Genomic DNA, 19,817 nt, shown 5'->3' on the forward strand with positions numbered 1-19,817 from the left:
GAGAGGGGCTGTGCTGGGGCAGCGGGCAGGGTGGCCCCACGCCGTCTTCCCTGAGGAGTGTGTGGTCCTGGCCCGGTTTACTGCTCGGCTCCCCTGAGGGGCTTTCTTGGAGCCTCTACCACTCCCTGGCCTGGCGCAAGCCTGGGGCGGAGCTCAGGTTCACTCTCCGACAGAGGCTAGACTGTCTGAAGCATGGGCCCCCTCCCTGTGGGGGAAGCTGGGGGTTTCCCCGCTGTCCCCTCAGGCCACATCACACTCCCTGGAGCCCAGGAACGAGGCCTTTCTCCTGGGATTCACAGAAAGCCAGCCCAGGGTCTTCCCGCAATGACACTTGGGAGTGGGAGCGGCAGGAATGTCATCTATTACTTTTAATCGGAACTGTCTGACAGAGAGGACAGGAGCGGGGCGGGAGCAAGGGAACAGGCCTGTGCAAATTGCCAATAAAGAGAATGATTGGTTTCTTCCTCAGCCCGCTCAGGTCCCTGTGGCTCCTGACTCTGGACGCCCCTCCACCCCCGCTCGAGACGCTGCCTTTTGCACCCTGCCGGGTCAAGGGGAAAGCAGCGACCCGTTTCCTGTGGGGGTCTTAGCCCCGGGAGCCGTCTCTGGAGGGTGGAGAGGGGGTGACGGCACAGTCCGGGACCCCGGCAGTCTGGCTCGTCCCATGTCTGGGGCTGAGGGCAGGAGGGTGTGCAGGGCAGAGATCCGAGTAGAAGGACCACACCATGCGAAGTGCACTGGGCCGGGGTGGAGGTGGGGTCCCCTGTGTGCCAGCGAGTCTGTCTGAGGACCAGAAAGGGTCACAACACGAGCTGAGCAGTCAGGGGGCTGCCGCTGGCAGACTGAAGCCGGGGAGGGGAGGCGCGGGGAGCGCCTGGGGACGAATTCTTCAGGAGGCAGTGGCCGGCACTTCTGCGATTCAAACCCCGCTCTGCCACCACCGTCTCCTGTGTCACCTTGTGACCGGGTGCTACTTGCAGCTTGGAAAGAGGCGAGTGGAGAAAGCTGTCCCTGTGGCTTGGCCTCAGGGCCCTGGGCGTGGTGGGAGAAGGCAGAGAGCCAGCAACCCCGAGTCACTGAGTCAGGCTGCCCCGCGCCGCGGGTGCTGTAGTGCTCCTCTGCCCACCTTCCTCCTCCACGCCCCACCTCCAGGGAGCGGTGGGACACACAGGCTGGCTGACCTCAAGGGGAGCTGTCTGCGCAGCCCTGGCTTTCCCAACTGCAAATACACCAATTTATGGAGGTTCCCCAAGGCAGGAGGTGGGGTTTTTAAAGCACACGGAGGCGTGGACAACCTCCATCCTCAATGTATGGCTACTGACGGGCGGCTTCTGGAGTCACCGGCTTGGGAGCTGCGTGTCCTTCTGTCAATGATGATACGGAACGTTTTCTAGAACTTTCAGGTGGCTCACAAAGGCGTGGCTATGGGAGATAAGAAAACTTGCCTCACCGGTTTCCCGTACTTAGGCTTACATCACTGCGGGATCACCGGAATTAGTCGCCCGCCTTGTTCTCTTACTAGAGTCGATTTCCAAAAACTGGATCTACCCCCAGGGGCTAGATGTTGGATCCTATCCAGGAAAGAAGATGCCAGAGGCTGTTGGGAGGCGCTTCCAGCATTAAAGAGTGGCAGCTCCGGGAGAAGGCCCCAGAGGGGGACAGGCTCGGCTCACCCAGGGGCCACCCCCCACCCCGCGAGCTCCACTCCTGTGAGCCCCACCCCCATGAGCCCCACGCCACGCCACTTTCTCGAAAGCTCACATAAGCTGCGTGACTTGGCAGCACAGGAAGGCAGTGGTGCTCCATCGTCCCCCGGATCCTGACTGAGTGCCTGCCGGGGGCCGCTTACGGCTCCAGTCAGGGGAAGGGGGGGCATTTGTAGGAGCACCGCACTCCGAGCTCAGCAGCTCTCCCGAGGAAGGGCACCCCACGCCCCCAGAGCAGGCGCCCAAGGAACGCCGCCTGGGCTTGGATGCACTGAGGACTGGCTCTGTGACGGGAGCCCCGGCAAGCCTTGGGAAGGGGTAGTGGGAGCGTGAGGCCGGGTAGCCCTCGGGTCCCCCCACACCTCCTTGCCCCCATCACTGCGAGGACACAGGGTGGGTGCTGGCCTCTTCTCAGGAGTGGAGAGGCAAAGGCAAATGTTCTGGCCTGGTCTCCCAGCTGGCATGTTCAGAAGAAACCAGGGATACCTCCGACTTCATATTGTGATAGAGGGACAGAGAGGGAAGGGACGGGAATGAAGCAGGAGGACCAGGTCCTGGACTAGAGGCACCGGCCCCTCCCCCTGTGACCACACCCCTCACCCCTGGCTCCTCCCTCCCGTGCCCACCAGAGGAGCAGAGTTCAACAGCCATCTCCTAGATTGATGGTCCCATCCCTGGGAGACAGCTGCTCGCCAAACTCAGTAGGCCTGATCATAAATCAAGAAGAAAGGAGGGTGATGGGCGTGAGCGACAGACTGTCAGGAAGCACGACAGAGAGCGGGGCTCTGAGTGTCCACGGATGTCCGACACTCGGCCGGCCACTGCCAGAAGCTCTTGCACCGACCTGGCCATGGCTGGGTGGGAGGTGTGGACAGACACCGCCCAGAGTGGTGGGCGCTCCCCGAAGTCTTGCTGACCGGGCCTGCGGTTCCCCGGGGCAGGGGTCTCTCTGACCCTCCCAAGCCACGCTCAGAGAGCCCCAGGGAGGCGACCAGGGTCACAGCCCACATTCCCCTGCATCCTCGCCGGAACTCCCACTCCAGGGGGTGAGGAGATGCAGCGAGTTGCCAGGGAGGAGTCTGTGGTGGGGAAGGAGGTGAGGGCCTGACACATGTCACATGAGGAGTGGCTGCTGGCCTTGGGTGGCACAGCGGCGAGGTGACGAGGCAGGACAAGAGACTTCTCTTTAAATAGCTGAGGTAACAGCTCATGTGAAAAACCTGCACTTGTTTTGCGGAGCTCATGGCCCGGCTGGGACCACCCACCCACCCAACAAAGCCGTGCTGAGTGCCCAGGCCCACGCACACTTCTGGGCAGCTGGGGAGAGTGCACTAAGCAGATACCCTGTCTCTCGGGAGGCCACCGTCCAGGGCAACTGATGGAAGTTGCAGAGGCAAATTACAACAAAAGAGAGAACTGGTAACAGCCACATTAGCTGCAGGGTAGGTGATGAGATCCCCATTGTGGGAGGAGCCCAAGTCCTATCGAAGCTCATGGGAAGAAGACCAGCCAGGGGTTGCAGCAGAGACCGGCCCCCAGGACGAGGTACTGGCAGCAGGAGGCGCCCCCCCGGGAGCTTCCCCGTTTCCAGGCTCCCACCCCAGCGATATGGCCTGGAGAGGTGTGCGACCTTCACACACTTACTCTGGCAGCTGCTGAGTGCCAGCCACTGGCCTTTGGGCGCAGCCTGCCCCCTGCTCCCCCACATCCAGTCCTCGGGGGCCCGGGACAGTTGGCTTAGGGAAGACGCTGCCCTTCCCTTTTGGAGGAGGCCAGGTTCAAAGTAAATTTTACACCAAGAACATCCCATATGGCAATGTCAGCGCCCTATCACGGGGATGTCGGCGACTATCAGTGTGGCGGTCAAGGTGGCAGCACGTACCAGGTGTCCTCTCCTTTACCCAGGCACCAACTAGCTCTCAAAGCCATCAGAAGAGAAACCCTGCTTTCCAGAGGCGGCCTCCTGATCCTTCTCTCTCACCAGCAAGAGCTGGATAAGCAGCCCGGCCAGGAGCTGCGGGGCCTCGAGGCTGTCTGTCCTCACGGCTGTCGGTCCTCATGGCCCCACTCCTCTCAGAGAGTAGGACAGGTGAACCAACATCCTTCTGGACTCCTGCCCAGGGGTAAGGGTGGTCCTAGTTTACCGGGGGGCAGTGAGAGTCAAGCAGTAGCGCTTGAACCACACGAGCTGGGTCCTCCCCTCCTGAGTCCCCTTCTGCGGTCTGGCTGGCTGTGGGAAGCCACAGATGGGCCAGGGCCTCCCAGGAGGAGGTGACCTGCTCTTGCTTGCGACAGAGGGGGGAAGGGGGGCAGGGACGAGCAGGGGTCTGAGGATGGGGCTCGGGGTTCTGCTTTCAGCTCTATCCTCTGTGTGCCCAAACCCATCCCTGGGGAGGTGAGGAAGGGCCAGCCTGCGCTGGAAGGGTGGACAGGGAGGGGCTCCTTCCAGGGTCTGTGGCAGCGGAGGAAGAGGTGGCAGATACTGCCCAGGTCTCTGGGCCCCGGTGAGGCTCTCCCCACTGCTCTCGGCGTGTGGGTGAAGCCTGGGCAGGGCTCCACTTTCCTTACAGAATTCCAGGGTCTGCATGGTGCCGGCACGAGGGGGACCACCTGCCCGGGCACCCTGGCCTTGGGGAGCCTGGGGCGGGGCTCTCCTTGCCTGGACGGGGGCAGGGCAGAGCTCTCCCAGGAACCCCCTGCCCCTCCCCCACCGCCCCCAGGACGTCCCCGGTGGTGCTGCGGGCACCAGGCCTTCTGGCAATCAGCGGCTGTCTCCTGCCTCACCCGGGCAGGGCTGCCTCCTGGAGAGCTGCCCCTCCAGTCTCTGACCTCTGAACCTGGCCCCGCTCGTCCCAAGACTGGGGCAGGCCCCAGCCTGTGCTGCTCCAGACGCCTCGCCGTTCTCTGAGCTCCGTAAGCAGCTTTAGCTCAGACACACGGGAGGCGGAGGCCATCCGTCAAGGCGGCTGTCACGAGGATGGCACTGTCTTCTCCGAGCAGAGAACCAACATGCCAGGGCTAATGATAATGAATGGCCGTGGTGTGCCCGCCCTCAGAGCTGGATCCGGGGAGGGTCTGGCACCAGCTTCCTCCTCTACCACAGTGCTGCCCTCGGAGGAGGCTGGGGCACAGATGCGTCTCTCCTCAGGCTGGTCCCAGGCTGGCCTGGGCCTCCCAGGATTCAGGAGGGCTGGGGGGAGCGAAAGGGTGACACCCGGCTGAGCGGAGGTCAGCTGAAGACCAAGCAGTTCCAAAGCCCTTAAGCAGGTGCCTGGGCATTTGTTCCTTGAGTAACAGGACCGACTGTGGATGAGAGCCACTTCACAGGCCCCCGGGACCCACGGGGCCAGGGTGTGAGTGGGGGCCCCCCATGGGAAGCCCTAAGGCCTTGGAAACCCCCGCGGGGAAGCCAGGAGGCCGCTGCTCTTCCTGTAAACAAGCTCAGCTTCTCAGATCACGTGGGATTCAACCAGGTCCTGCCACCGAACTCTTGTCATCTTGGGTGGTCCCGTCACTTATCACTGCCTGTGTTTTACCACCTTTAAGAATGGAGCTGGTCACGGTGCACGTCATGGAGGCATCTGGGTAGAGCCTGGCCCAAGCCACCCCTCAGAACGTGGAGGGCACTGCTGTCCGAGGAACCGTATCTCCCCCGCCCACAATCCTGGTCCTGGGCAGGCAGGCACCTGCCAACCCACAGTTCTCACCGGATTCTCCTTTTGCTACGAGGAGGGGCCTGGGGTCATCCTAGGGACCCCACCTGCCTCGGCTGGGTCAGGGGCAGTCATACCCCTTCCAGGAACACTCCCTATTCTGGGTGTCTTTAGCCCAGGCATCAGACCTGGGCTGCTCACGGCTGTTCCGTGAACCAAGAAGCTCCCTCTTGCTTCGAGGAAGGCCAAACAATGACAACGTGTCCCCACCATTCTGTCATGTGGGGGGACCCTGGGTGTGTGCTCTTTCCGAACGGGGCTGAGACTGAAAAGGAATTACGTTTGGATTTTGGGGGCTTGCACGGGTCCGTCCGCCTCTGGCCGTCACCCTCCCACCGGAGCACAGGCTGTGAGTTGGGATGGGGGCTCCTTTGACAGCCCCAGAAGACAGGACCTCCTGGCCTATCAAGCTGGGAGAGTCCCCTTGGGGAAAGATGAGACGTTCCCTCACAGATGTGCCTGTTCGCACACGCATCTTGGGCCTGGGTCAGATTTTATCTCAGGCTGTAAGACACTCTGGGATGCCTGGCCTTGCCTGTAGTAATTCATGAAAAGTCACCTGTGTCTCCATTGAACGGAGGGAATTCAAAGCCCATCGAGCTGTGTTCCCACACTGAGTCACCCTCTGTGTGACGGGAGGGCTCCGACTCTGTCGTCTTCATGGTCACTGTATTGTCATCATCATGGGCGAAGAGAAGGACGTCTGGATAATTAACTTATGGAGAGAGGTTCCACTCTGTGGCTCTGTTCTCTATTTCAAAAGGGGCGTCCGGCTGGCTCAGTCGGTGGAGCACGTGACTCTCGATCTCGGGGTTGTGAGTTTGAGCCCCACGCTGGGTGCAGAGACGACTGGAAAATAATTATCTCGGAGAACTCAGAGCGGAGTTCCTTCTTCCGAGTGTGCTGGGAGGAGGGCGCCGTGGGCAAAGAGCAGGTATTTGAGCAGGTATTTGAGTCTCTAAAGCTATCAAGTCTCAAGTAGGAAATCAAGAGTTCTGGCCTTTCCATCCCTCTCCCTCCCACACCCTGCAGGCAGGGCAAGTGACGCCCGGAGGCAAGTGTCTCCATTTTTCATTCTTCCGCTGTCAGACCAAGCTCCGCTGGTAATGGTGGCAACAGCGAAGCCATGGGGCCTCTGGCCGGGAGCCCGATAATCTCCTTCCCAGATTGCAAACATAAAACTTCAGCTCTGTCACCTTTCCTGAAGGCCACCCAGTCTCTCCTCTTGTTGGGGACTTAATTATCTCTGCCTCTAATTCCTGGGCGGAAGCCCTGACCCGCAACGAGACCGCTTGGAGATGGGGCCTTAAATGAGCTCATAAGGGCTCTAATCTGATGGGACCCGGGTGCTTACAGGAGGAGCCCGAGGTGCCAGAGCAGTCTCCCTGCGCACGGAGAAAAGCCTCCGGGAGAAGAGCAGCCAGGAAGAGGGGCCGCACCAGAAACCAACCCCGCCAGCACCTTGATCCTGGGTTTCTAGGCCCCAGAACAGAGCAAGGAAATCTCTACTGTTTAAGCCACCCAGCCTGTAGCATTCGGTCCTGGCAGCCTGAACGGACAGAGGTATCTGTCCTGCAGAAGCTGGATGCACAGACAAACCCGGGTGGAGAAAGCATGGGGAAAACAAGCAGAAGCAGTGCTCGAGGGTGCTCAGCGGCCCCTAGGCTGCACATAAGTGCGGGAGCTCCTGGGCAGCCGCGGGCCCCATTAGCGCTGAGACACCCGGGGCTGCTTTTGACACGTGGGTGAGGTTCACCTTGGCCTGTGTGAAGCCCAGCTCTGTGCAGAGACACATCTACAGCCCCTACCACTGGTCAGAGGCCTCGCCCCACTAAGCAAAAGCTGGGGCTCACCTCCCTCCCCTTGCCAGTGTCCAGGCGGCTGGCCCACGACCTCCCAGCCTCCGGGGACCATCTGATGGGCTGGCCAGCACACATCTCGGCCAAATGCAGAGCTGTTGACAACAAAGGCTGCTTACAGAAGCGGGGTGGCCGTGTAGTGGCCTTGCCTTGGGGCCCAGCAGGGCTCTTGGGTCAGTTCCATGAACGAAAGGGACAATGTGGCAGCACGGGGCTGGCTCTGTGGCAGACCGTAACCGGGTGCCCACTCTGCCCGAGACCAGGAAACTCCAGCATCCTCTCCTCTAAAGTGCGTCTGCAGAGAGAACTTTTAGAAACAAAAATCAAGACCAAAATGAGACATCTATGGAAAGGTTTTCTTGGATTCCCTCCACGGGCTAAGGAATGAGAAGCTGCACGCTTCACGGCCCTGGGGAGCCCTGGCCTGGGGTCTAGCGAGGGGGTGGGCGGAATGATGCTGAAGGCCGTTGCTGGCTGGGTGCTGGGGGTGGGCAAAGGACCCCCTTCACCGCCGTCTGAGGAGCACTGGTTGAGGGGACAGCAGCGAGTGGCTGTGGGGGGATTCCTACACCACGCCGGCACGTTGGGCCAACAGGACGTGGGGAACGGACGGCCCAGACAGAGACGACCCCTGGCTCCTGCTGGTGATAGAGTGGAGGGTCCCACCACGAGGCGCTCTGCCGAATCAGTCAGGGATCTGCAGCAGAGTCAGCCAAGCGGCCGCAGAGAATTTTGGGGACAGGTAAAAGCAGAGCCCTTATGTTCCCAGGTGACGGTCTCCTCCTGGGGACCTTCTGCTTCTCGGGCCACCGCTGCGGAGTCCCACCTCCCCCTGCTGGCTCGGTCTGGAAGACAAATCTGGGGCACTCACTGGGGGGAGGAAGGGAAAGCTGGGCCGCGGAGCTTCATGAGGTTCGAGTCTGCCCACGGACGCGCGGAGAGGCTGGCGTCTGACCCACTTTGAGGGGAGCACAGAGACGGCCGTGACGGACACCACGCTGCTCTGAATACACAATCAGAGAAAGGAGCCCTGTGGGTCCTCATCAGCCCAGACCGAGGAGGGCTGCCGTGCTCCAGAGCAGTCTTTATTAGAAAGAATCAGGTTTTTAATAACACCAAGTGGGGCACCCCGAGCTGAGCCAGCTGTGTGTGTCCCCAACTGGGAGGCGTCTGTGGCGGAAGCTGGTACGGGGTGAAGTAACGAAGCCGTCTCAGCCCCTCCTGCCGGAGAGCTCCCGCCAGGCATCGCGGCTGGGGACAGTCTACCGTCCTTTGCTTTGGGGTTTAGGGCTCAGGCTCTGCGGCCCCAGCTCCTGGGCCTGCGGGTCAGCACTTCTGGCTGTGTGTCTCTCCTAAGTGTCCCCGGTCTACTGACCACCGACAGAGCGAGCACCAGGGCCGAAAGAGAAAGCCCCAGGACGTTCGGTGACATGCGCCTGCTTCTCACTTCTCAGGCTCAAGCTTCCTTGAAGGTGGTGAGGGTGGAGGCTGGGGGGGGCGGTGCAGGCGTGCATGGGGGACAAGCGCCGGAGTGGGGCAGAGGAAAGGCTGACAGAGCCAACCTGAGAGGCTTCCAGGTCTCGTGGCCAGAGCCACAGCTCCTTCCGCAGGCGGCCTGGGCCACGTCCCCGATCTCACGGCCAGCCCTGAGGGAGGCTCCCACTGAGGCCGGCCCCGGGATGAACTGGCCAACACAGAGGACGGTGGCGGGGCTGCGCACAGCGGCTGCTACTGAACGCTGACCCTGCGCCAGGAGCAGCGCTGAGAGCCCTCCCTCCCTGATTCCGGATCCCATTTTATCTTCCCAGCCGCTCCCGGGGGGACCCTGCCCTGGCCGCTGCTGAACAAGGAACCCGGCCGAGGGCTGGCTGTGCGCCCCGGGACCCACGTGGATGGGAACATAAGCGGAGGCGCCAGGAGCGAAGCCCTGGGCTCAGGAGCCCAGCAGCCGGGGGCTGAGCGACGGGACAGCAAGTGGGGCTGGTCAGGAAGCCTGCTAACACTACCCGACAGTCTCACCTGCCGGACGACACGGAGCCCATCCGGGCACCTGGGATCTGGGTCTCCCACACCGATCTGCCTGGGCTGCCCAGAACTTATTTGGAGAGCAAAAGAGATGAATCAACACCGTCACTTGTCATTCAGGCGCCGACACTTTCCTGGACAAGTGGCCACGTGCAAAGGCCCGCTCTGGCAGGGAGGGAACTGGCCTCAAGCTGCTGGGCTGGCCTCGTCCTGGGCTCCGGGGGCCCTGCTCGGGCGGGGCTTCCGCAGTCTTCCCCAGCCTCATGTCAACAGATGGCAGAACAAATTCCTAATTAAGCGCAAGAAAGTTTCCGGCTCAGCACGTTTATTTATGATTTTCCGGTCCCTTTGGTGCTCATTCTTCCCTTTTGTCTTCTTAGAACCCGAGTCGGCTTATTGCCACCCTGCGCTCGGGCTTGGCTCTCTTGGATAGTCTGGGCCCTAATCTGGGGAGAGGGAAGGGGCAGGGATGCGGGAGTGTGGGAAAGGAGGGAGGGTCGGGGGGGGGGGGGACACGGCCACACAGCTGCTTCTCAGAAGCAAAATGAAAGGGAGTTTGTTGAGAACGGAGGACTTGGCGCAGACCAAAGAGGACAAACAGGGCTTTCTGGAGGGTTCTAGAAAAAACCACCTGGGTGAGCTCGGGCCAGAGGAGAGACGCCCCCCTCGCAGATGTCCCCCGGGGAAGACCCCGGTCCTTCCTGCAACAGGGCTGCCTGTTCGCTGGTATCTGGCAGCTTCCTGGGACTCGTCCCTCCCCACTGCCCCCTTTCTCGGCTCCCAGCCTGCGGTGGCCCCGGGGCCATGATGAGGGGAACCCCTCTCACCACCAGGGAGGAAAGGGCCCGGCGGCTCAGCTCCCGTGCCCCTAGCCTGAAACTGTAGTCTAGCCTTGGGTACAGTCTGGAGTTTACTTAACTGGACAATTTTTCTTCTGCTTCAGAGGGCTTTGTGTCACAGAGCTTAGCTTTCCCGGCACAGGGGCCCGAGCCTCTCCGGGAGAAGAATGACCGCCTGCCGGTCACCCAGAACGCTCTGGAGACCAGCTCTGCAGAGAGGCCGGCGCCATCTGATTATCAGATCGAAGGGAGAAAAGAGGCAGATGACTTGCAGTGACAACAATGTCACCATGCAGAAACACGAGCGCGGGTGACCTTCACGTGCTGCTGTGTCCCTCAGGCCCTCCCTGCTGTCAAGCGCCTCTCGCAAGGCCACTGTCACCTCGCAGGGCCCGGGAGCCTGAGGAAGGGACCCCTCGGGGGATCCTGCTGCAGCCCCTGGGGGTAACCAGCCTTGCTGGCCAGCGGGAGGGGCTCTGGCTGGGAGAAGGGGAGGCACGATGGGGTCACAAGGGGGCAGGACGGTTTTACTCTGAGGAGGACAGGGCTCCAAGAGCAGCGTGGAAAGGGCACAAGGGCTGCTCTGAGAGGCTCTGGAGGCCCCCCCAGGGCCCTGCTGGCAGTGTAAGCTCAGGCCTTCTCTGCGGCGGGAGCTGAGTCTGGCGGGGTCTCCCACCCCATACTGGGACAGTCACTCTTCCTTTACCACCAGCCTCCTCCCCTCCCTCTCAACAACCTGCTCATCACTCACTAGACACACGAAGGACTTTGTCCCGCTCAATAAACAGGGGTGTCACTGTCGTGGAGCATCACGACACGTCACGATCCGGGCAGCCCTCTAAAGCACAGGAGTCTCCCCACCTCTCCCCACCCTGCCCTTGCCCTCCCTGGGGAGGTGAGGACTACTAATGCGGAGGGTCAGGACAACCAGTGCTGTGTGGGGGAGGGGCAGGACCTTGGGGACTCTGGGAGCAGAGGAGCGGTGACAACGGAGGTGGGCCAGGGGGAGAAGAGGAGGCTTCGCTGAGAAAATTTTTCCTTCCGCAGTTCTCTAGGGCTTTCATCTACTTCCCAAGGAGAAGGGTGGACAGTCAGAGCTGGGATTGTGATCCCCACTGATCCCAACGCTGGGAAGTGAGCCCTGCTGGGACCCGGGCCGGGGAGGTGGGGGGGCTCTATTCCAGTACCTTATCTTTGGAGCCAGCCTGATCCTCGTGTTCTAAATCAAAAGTTCTCATTCTTTCCCAGGTGGTCATGTTACTTAAACCCGCGGCTTTCAAACGTGTGAATAAAATTTGCAAACAGCATCGTGAAGGTACATATAGGACTGGACCGGCTGAGGGGGGCAGACCAGGAATCCCGCTCCCTATTGGACAAGTGTCCTCCTGCTCTCTCGGCTGGGCTGGCTGACGAAGGACAGGTGTCCCGGGTTACAGAGGCCTCGAAGCTAACGCAGCAGATGACTCAGTCCTGCTCTCAATTCCGCGCAAGGAAGGACCGAGGTGGAAGGAGGTGACAGGCGGCCGAGTTGGGCTCAAGACAAGGCAGGACTTCCCAGTGCTGACAAGCAACCCTTCCGAGTGGGCAGGGGCCCCGTCGTGAGCTCCTGGCCCAGAGGCCACCCCGTGTGAATGCTTGTGGAGCCTGCCCTCGCGGGCGTGGGGACTGGATGACGGTCATGGTCCCTCCCGACTGAAGATGCCAAGACCCTGTGACGCACTGGCTCCTTACACTGGGATTCTGGAATCCTCTGCAGAATGTGAGAACAGCCGGAAATCACTTATCAGAAGCTGTTCTGAGGGCCAGTGCTGAGGGCTGTGCGCCCTGAGTCCTGATGAGGGGTGCTGGGGCAGACGCGATGGCAACGGGAGCTCGAGAGGAAGCTCGGGAGGGAGGAGTCCTGCCCTCAGGCTCCCAGGGAATTTCGGTGCCCGGGCAGGGGAGGTGCTGGAGGCAGACGCCCTCTGCCAGACCTCTCAGCCACAACGACAAGGGTATTCTTTGCCTTTAGACCAAGAGAGGAATGCAAATGATCCCAGAGCCAGTGCCAGGCGACGCGGCCACTACCCCCTCCTGTCCTGGGTCTACAGCGCTCAGTAGCCGGAGCCCTCCGGGTCGGTGCGGCGGAACGAATGAGCTCCCTCCCACAAACCTGCCTTAGGGGGAGAGACCCCCAAACCACCCAAGGACGATGTTCTTGCTCAGGAGGGCATCGGTCAGTCAGGGGCATCATGGAAGGGGCGTCTTTTCACACCCTGCTGGCCGGCAACGCAGACGCGGCTGCCACAGCCTGCTGGGACTTACGGCTGTGCCACATGGCACACCCACAAGAAGGCACAGCGGTGCCATTCTCGTGCCCTGAAGTGGGCAGAGCTGACCCGGGGACTTCAGGAGTCCTGGCCCAGCCTGGGGGCAGGGGGGACGCTGCATGGGCATGTGAAGAAGGCTGGGCCTAGCTCGGGCTCCGTCCACAACACGTGATCCTTGTCGGGACTGTGTTACCCCCGCCCCTTCCTGGCTCTCAGGAGTCCACGGAAGCCCACCACCTTCCAGCTGCGCTGTGAGCACACACGGCCGTCTTGGAAAGGGTAAGGAAGGGACGAGAGGAGAAAGGAAAGACTCGAAAGGTCTCTCACTCACCAACCCATCTCATCAGGGAGGTCAGGATCTGCAGGTACTTGGTTTTCTGGACGTCGAAGAAGGTGAAGGGTCCAAGGAAGAGAGTGAAGACAGCCTGGGGGACAGAAACACGTGTGAGGGGGGGGCAGGGGCTGGGAGCGCGCGGAGATGCGCGGACACGCTGTCCACATGGCCCCTGCCTGGCTGCCGGTCCTAACCGCGGTGTGCACCCGGGTCAGCAGAGGCTCCCCAGGGGCCAACAGCATCGCGAGGGTATTCCCTGGGGTGCAACAGAAACCCAGAGCCGTGCTTTCTGGCTGTTCCTTATGCCTCCTGTCCTGAGACAACTTTCTGGGCACGACCCCCAGGGACACCCCAGGGACATTGCCTGATATTCCTCTTTAGCAAATGCTGAGGGTTCCTGGGCCCTGCACGGAGCTGGGAACAAGCCCCAAGGAGGTGTGGGACAGCAGCAAGATGGGGATCTGAGAGGAAGCCAGGCACACCCTGGGCCCCCAGGTCTACTGGGCAGACCGCACACAGGGAGGAGCACATCAGGGGCCCCAACAGCGCAGCACATGGGAAAGAACGCTGTGCTGAAGGTTCGGAGGAAAGGATCGATCAGGATGTTGTCCATCAGCAACGTTTGTGACTTCAAGAGAAGGCAAAGCCTGGAGAGCCAGAGCAAGAGTCAATGGCTTCCAGGGCAAATCTCTCAGAGGACTATCCTGGACCAAGAAGAGAAGGAACCGCAGCCATGAAAAGTGGGCTTGAGTTTGGGGCTCAGTGCTCCTCCGCTGTGGAGAATAGGGAAAACCAAGCGGTTACTCAGAAAAAAAAAAGAATTCAAACCCTATCTTAGAAAACCAGTCGGTGGAAAATTTGAACCCTCTCTGCAAAGGAGAGTGGGGGTAAGCCTGGCACAGCAGAGCCGGGCTGGGGGCTGAGGCAAGGTTAGGATTTCCATGCCAAACGGGCTGCTCAGGGAGCAGAGGAATTAAAAGCTGCTGGTTGGCGCTATGATGATGGTACCATTTCCAATCTGCCACTCGGAAGCAGCAGACGCAACAGACCTTATTAACATTTCCACGGCGCCCGTTTTATCACGTTAATGTTAATGACACTCGCCAGAGGTGCAGCGGGTGGTGGAGACCCGAATGTGGGGAGCAGCGGGGCTCTGGCCCTGTGAGCTGGGGGGGAGACATTGCAGCTGCTCCGCCTGGCGGCCAGTCCCCCCACTCCCTGGCTACCCCGTGACAGGGTGACAGGCAGGCGGGCGCTGGCGGAAGGGGGGCTGTGCCCGTCCCTCCCCCACCATCATCCGCAAGGAAAGCGGGAAGTGGGAGAAGCTGTGACCTCTTATCCAAGTCCATTATCACTGTGAGGATGACACCACAGACGAAAGTACTGCTTAAGGAGAAAGCTCTAATTAGCTGGGGGACAAGGCCTCCAGGCCCGCTCCGGGGCTGGGAGACTTCTGGAAAGGGCTTTCTGCTGGGGGCCTGGAGCCAGCTCTGCTTCCGCCAGGAGGAGGGGAAGCGCCATTAGGCTAGGGGTGCCTGGGGGGTGGGAGCAGGAGTGGGGCGGGGGGGATGGGAGCAGGGGAGGCCGTGGCCTGGTGCCCTTGCAGGCCGGACTCAGGCAGGGCCTGCAGCCGCACAGCAAGCCGGCAAGCGGCACCATCAGTTCGTCCTTTAGGAGAATAACCATTTCAGGGAAACTTCAACAGGATTTCTTTCTTGAAGGGCAGAAGAGGGAGAGGCCTCAGGAAGAATACATACAAAGCCACTTGCCACAGATGTTTCTAAACAACGCTGGGCTGCTCAAAACCAGACTCCTGCTGTGTCCCCTGGCAGGCGTGGGGGCCTCCCCTCCCACCCACGGTGCCCACCGCTCGCGCTGGACATTTTCTTACGGGCAGCTTATGTGGGAGGTCAGAGCTCATCTCTGAAGCCTAGAGACTCGTTTTCAGAAGGTTCTACTATGTAAAACCGAGGCAGGGGAAGCAGGGGAGGTGGGTGGCGGGTGGGGAAGGTATGCAGCAGAACCAGCCCCAAAGGCAGGCAGGGAATCCTGCTACAGCCCGGGTCCTCTTCCAGATGCTAGATCCGTCTTCATCCCCTCCAGCTGTTCACCAAGATCGTTTTACACAAGAGGATGCATTTTATAAAACCCTGCAGGGTGGGATCCCGGTCCCCCAAGAGCTTCCCTCTTTTTAAAGACACGAAGCATACAGGCGCACCTGGAGAGTCGAGCAAGAAGTGTATGTGAGAGGCCATCAGAGTCATGGGGAGCAGGAGGGCAGGGGGGCTCCGAATGAGGGTCTGCACTGGCCTGGGACTTCCCACATCTGGGTCTAGGGCTGGCAGCGGGGCCTGGCGGTAGAGGGTTGTTCTGGAAGATTTGGTCAACAGCAGAGACACCTGTGGCGGGCTGGTGGCCGGGATGTGGTTTTAAGGCCCAGGACACAGATGGACCCTACCACTCTGTGAGTGGGAAGCACAGGGCCCGGGTGGTCGGAGCAACCATGCACAGACCCCCAACGGCAGCCCTTGCCCACCACGAGCTCACGCATCGGAGGGAGCCCGGACCAAAGACACACGGCACAGGCTGGGGCTAATTAAGAAACAGGTGTCCTCTGCAAATTAGTTAGAGCCAGACTCGGCGCCCGCAGGGGCCGGCATCCAGAGCCGGAAAGGAAGCCATGGAGCGGCTGCTGCCAGGTCTCTGGGAAGAACGGGGGCACGGGAGGAGAAGCAGCCCCCATGTGCCCAGGGTCTAGCGGGGACGGAGTTCATCTCTGAATGCTGAACAGCCAAGCGTGGCACCTCCTGTTTTCCCTTTCCTTCTTCAAAAAGAGGAGATAAAAAGCCAAGAGACAGCCTATCCTCTTGGGTCTTCTCGTCTAGCCCGTATGACATTATAAATTAGCCGACTCCTGAGCAATGGTTCAACCCCCAAATGCCATTGATCAGTTCAGACTCAGCCTCTGTTCAAGGACTCTCAGAGCCCAAATCATTCCAGGAGGCAGGGACAGAACCTGCGGCAGCCAAACGCGTTCCAGAAGGAAAAAAAGGAATAAAGAGCAATTCTTTGGTTTCTAATGAAATTTCAAATTGGTCACCGGGAACAAAGTCTGAGACAGATCTGGGAAGGTGCAAATGGGGTCGCTCGGGCCTCTTCTCTGCGTTGGTGAGTTTAAATGTGCACCAAAGGCCCCAGGGCAACCTTGCCAGTGTTGATGGACATAAGGCAGCCCATGTTGCTAAGGTCCCGCAGCAAGGCTTGGGTGTGGCTCTACAGGGTCCTGGTGGCCCTCTGGATTCGTCCACAGTTCCATCCAGCTGCCTCTCTCCTGCAACCCCGTGCAGGCAGCACACCATTCACCTCCAGCCGCTCCGGCTCAAGCTCCCAACAACCTCTGTCTCCTTCCTCACTCTCTGTACCTGTGTCTTGTGACTGCAGAACTTGGTGGCTTAAAACCACAGAAACGTTATTTCTTACGGTCCCACAGGGGAAATGGAGCACAGAGCATGGGCTCCTGACCCTGCCTGGCTGGGGCTGGGGTGGGGACGCCCAGGGGAACTTCAAAGAGAAAGGGATACCTCAGATAGGAGGAACCGTGTAGACGAAAGGCTGGGCAGAGTTCAGGACTGTCCTGGGGAATCCGTCTTGGTCCTTTTGTCCCTGTCCTCTCCTTCCTGGGGCCAGAGCCAACTGGTGCGTGTCGTCCCCCACGCTTAGCCCCAGCCACACCTGCGCACAGAGTTTCACTCTCCCCCTCTCTTACCTCCATTGCCTTCTAAGCTCTGCTCGGGGACCAGTGTCCTCTGCATGGAGCTCCTCCCTTGGGCTCAAACACACAGTCGGGCACCTAATTCTGCCTAATTCTGGTAGATGCTGAGCTGCTGTCTCATGGGTTGATTTTTTTTTTTTTTTAAGATTTTATTTATTCATTTGACAGACAGAGATCACAAGTAGGTAGAGAGGCAGGCAGAGAAAGGAGGAAGCAGGCTCCCTGCTGAGCAGAGAGCCCGATGCGGGGCTCGATCCCAGGATCATGACCTGAGCCGAAAGCAGAGGCTTTAACCCACTGAGCCACCCAGGTGCCCCTCATGGGTTGATTCTGCGTCCACATACCCTGCCCCCCGGACAGAGTGTGGGCACCAGGACGGCAAGGCCTGTGTCCTTGTTCACGCCAGCACCCAGGGGGCTTGACACATGTGACATGCCCACTGAGGACCTGCGGAATATAGCGGATTTGGTGGGGAAGCGCCTGGTGGAGAGGTGTAACCCTGCAGCAGGGGCAGAGGCCACCCCTGTCTTGCTGACTTGCCTCGTACCCTCTACCAGCCCCTCCTGCATGGGCAGCAGCGTCTGAGCTGGCAGAGGGCAGTGCGCACAGGTGGGCAAGCCACCCGCTCTGCCTGAGCGCGGCTCAGTGTGTCGGGAAAAGATCTCTTCCTCAAACAGGTGTGAAATCAATATGTTTTGATTTAGGAAGAGCAAACTGAAACAGCGTTTGCTCTGAGCAGACCCACTGGCTTTAGGAGAGAATGCTAGTCAGCCCCAATGAGGAGAAAAGGCTCGGAGAAGAGCCCGGGGCTCTCGGCTGCCCTCCATCAGCCGCACCCCCTGGACCCCTAGCAAGGAAGGGGCTCAGACCCCAGTGGTCTGTGCCCACTCTGTGAATCCGCCAGGGCCCCAGAAGGGCAATGTCTTAGAAGAAACCTAATGTCAAAGGTCTTCAAAGCAGGGACTCTTCCCAGGCCTGCCTCTGGGAGACGGTGGATTCACAGTCCCCAGACAGACCGCCCACCCACCCGTTCTTCTCTTACAAAACAAAACGAAAGCCCCCAATCCTGCCTGCTGGCATCTCTTCTCCTGCTGGGGAGACACACAGTGGACCGCACCTTCTCATCAGAACTTGCACTTGGGTGAAAATCAACAGGTGCCGCTGTCCATCTCCCCTCCCTCAAAAGGGAGGAAGGGCAGGGTGGGGGTGAGGAGAGAGAGGGGCCGGCTGTTCACGGAGACACGGAAGACAGGAGAGAAGGATGTGCTGAAGAACCATACGGAACAAATGTCCTAAGAACCTCTGAGACAGTCCCCGGGACAAAGACTGATCACCGATCACCTCCTGCGACAGGGGACAGTGAGAAAATCCAGCAGAGAAGTCCGCGGACTGTCGATCCAGCGGGGAGGGCTCCCTCGAGGCCCTGTCCCCCGACCTAGACGGAAGCAGAAGGGCAGCACGCGGTGGGGATGAAGACCAAATGGTCAAGGAAGCCAGCGGCGGCCAGCAAGGAACAAAGGTGACGCTTCTGTGGTTCTCTGGCTCCCGGGGCTGGAGAAACCTGCTGGATGGCCCGGTCCTGGAGTGCCTGATTTATTGAGTTCCTCTAAAAATAAGGGTTTGGGGGCTCACCTGCTTGTGGCCCCCACAGTGCAGCACGGTGGACCTTCTAAGGGACCAGGATTCAGCCACCAGCAGCTGCCTCTGCGCGCCCCACCCTTCAGCTCCCGCAATGTTGTGTAAAAGGTGGCAGATCCACCCAGAGCCTTCTGGTCTTGGGTTTGGGGTGGGTGGGGGCTTGACTTCTCTGTTAATTTAGCAAGAGTGACAAAGTAATAAGTCTTAGGGGGTGGAACGGGGACATACAGCCTCATCTGCCCTAAACATGCAGGGATCCCCAGGGGCTGACCGTGGAATCCGTGGACTCGGCGTGCACGGGGCCGACAGGGGCAGGGACCCGCTGATGGCGCGGCTGAGCTCTGGACGGATCCCGGAGGCTCTCCCAAGTGACAGAGGCAACAAGCCCCCAGATGACAGGGCGGCCCTCGTTCCAGGGCGCCAGGGGTTAAGAATTAATTGGGGTTAATGACAACGCAGCATGAACCCATCCCTTAACGGGAACTGAACTTTCAAGGTGTCCTTGAGTGCGGGAAGGAGTGTTCGAGGATTCTATTTTTATTTCTCAAGTGGCTGTGCGCATTTCGGTTTGGGAGTTTTATTTTCCCACCTTGAATGACAACGTCTGGGGCTTCATCCACAAAGAAGGAGACGGGCCCAGAGTCAGCGACGGGACGCGGAGGGACCACGGGCACCCGCGGTGCCGGGGTTGGCCTCCTGACGCCGCCCTGGCTAACCACGAGCCCCCCGAGTGCGAGGGAACCTCTCAAAGCACGTCGTGGGTGCACAGGGGGCCGACAAACATCGGCCCTGCCCATGACCCCCACCGGCGACAGCCGGCACCCACGTTCTCATACCCCATCGGTCCTCCAGACACCGCAGGTCAGGGAACGCAGGCAGCGGGGGGCCCCGTGAGGCCCTCTGGCCAAAGAAAGAACATCAGGTCGCTCCTATTCTTACCGGACTTCCGTCACCTGCACCCAAGTTCAATAACGGCCCGGATGCTTTGGTGGGGAGCTCAAGTTCTTCCCAACCAGACAGAGAGGCTCGGCCATCGTGCAGAGGACGTGAGAGTCCGACAACAGGTGCGGGTCTGAACCCCGCGCAGCAGCCTCTGCGCGCCAAGCCCAGAGGACCGTTATCACAGCTCATTCGCCAAAGCCCTGCGATCGGATGCACCAGCCCATCTAAATTCCACAGAATCCAGACCCACAGGGATGGGTGCTTGCACCAGAAGCTCCACGAGAAGGGGGTTCTCCCGCAGGGCAGAGCCGAGCAGCCACCTTCTGAAGGCCCAGCCCAGTGAGCGGCTGGCCCAGCGCACGAGCAGAGCCTCTTCGTGGGAGGAAGCTACAGGCTCCCCCAGCCCAACCGAGATGGGGAAGCAGCAGGCCCTTCACCCACCCATCCCTTAAGTTCCGTGTCCCTGGGGGGGAAGGAGTAACGGAGACAAAGGGAGCTCACCTTCCCACCCACAGCACAGATGAGCACCGCCCCCCCCACCCCGCCGCCCTGTGCTGCTGAGGGTAAGTGACCGCATCTTACTGTCCCTGCGCCACCGCCACCGTCTCCTAGAAGGGACTGGGCAAGGCCTACTGAATGCACCGAGAGATGGGAGATTCAGGGAATGCCTGACAATAAAA

The 19,817-nt window shown here is 60.3% G+C and overlaps 1 protein-coding gene across 2 annotated transcripts in view; it reads right to left on the bottom strand.

The window, feature by feature from the left end:
- The window catches only part of TMEM104 (transmembrane protein 104), a 54,677-nt gene that overhangs the window by 4,068 nt on the left and 30,792 nt on the right, over positions 1-19,817 (bottom strand). For both annotated transcript variants that reach the window (XM_044247479.1, XM_044247478.1), the window contains exon 9: positions 12,783-12,876. In XM_044247479.1, coding sequence (XP_044103414.1) covers positions 12,783-12,876 — 94 coding nt within the window. The remainder of the gene's footprint in view (positions 1-12,782; positions 12,877-19,817) is intronic.

The sequence above is a fragment of the Neovison vison genome, chromosome 5 (assembly GCF_020171115.1).
Source record: "Neovison vison isolate M4711 chromosome 5, ASM_NN_V1, whole genome shotgun sequence".
In the NCBI taxonomy this organism is placed as follows: domain Eukaryota; kingdom Metazoa; phylum Chordata; class Mammalia; order Carnivora; family Mustelidae; genus Neogale; species Neogale vison.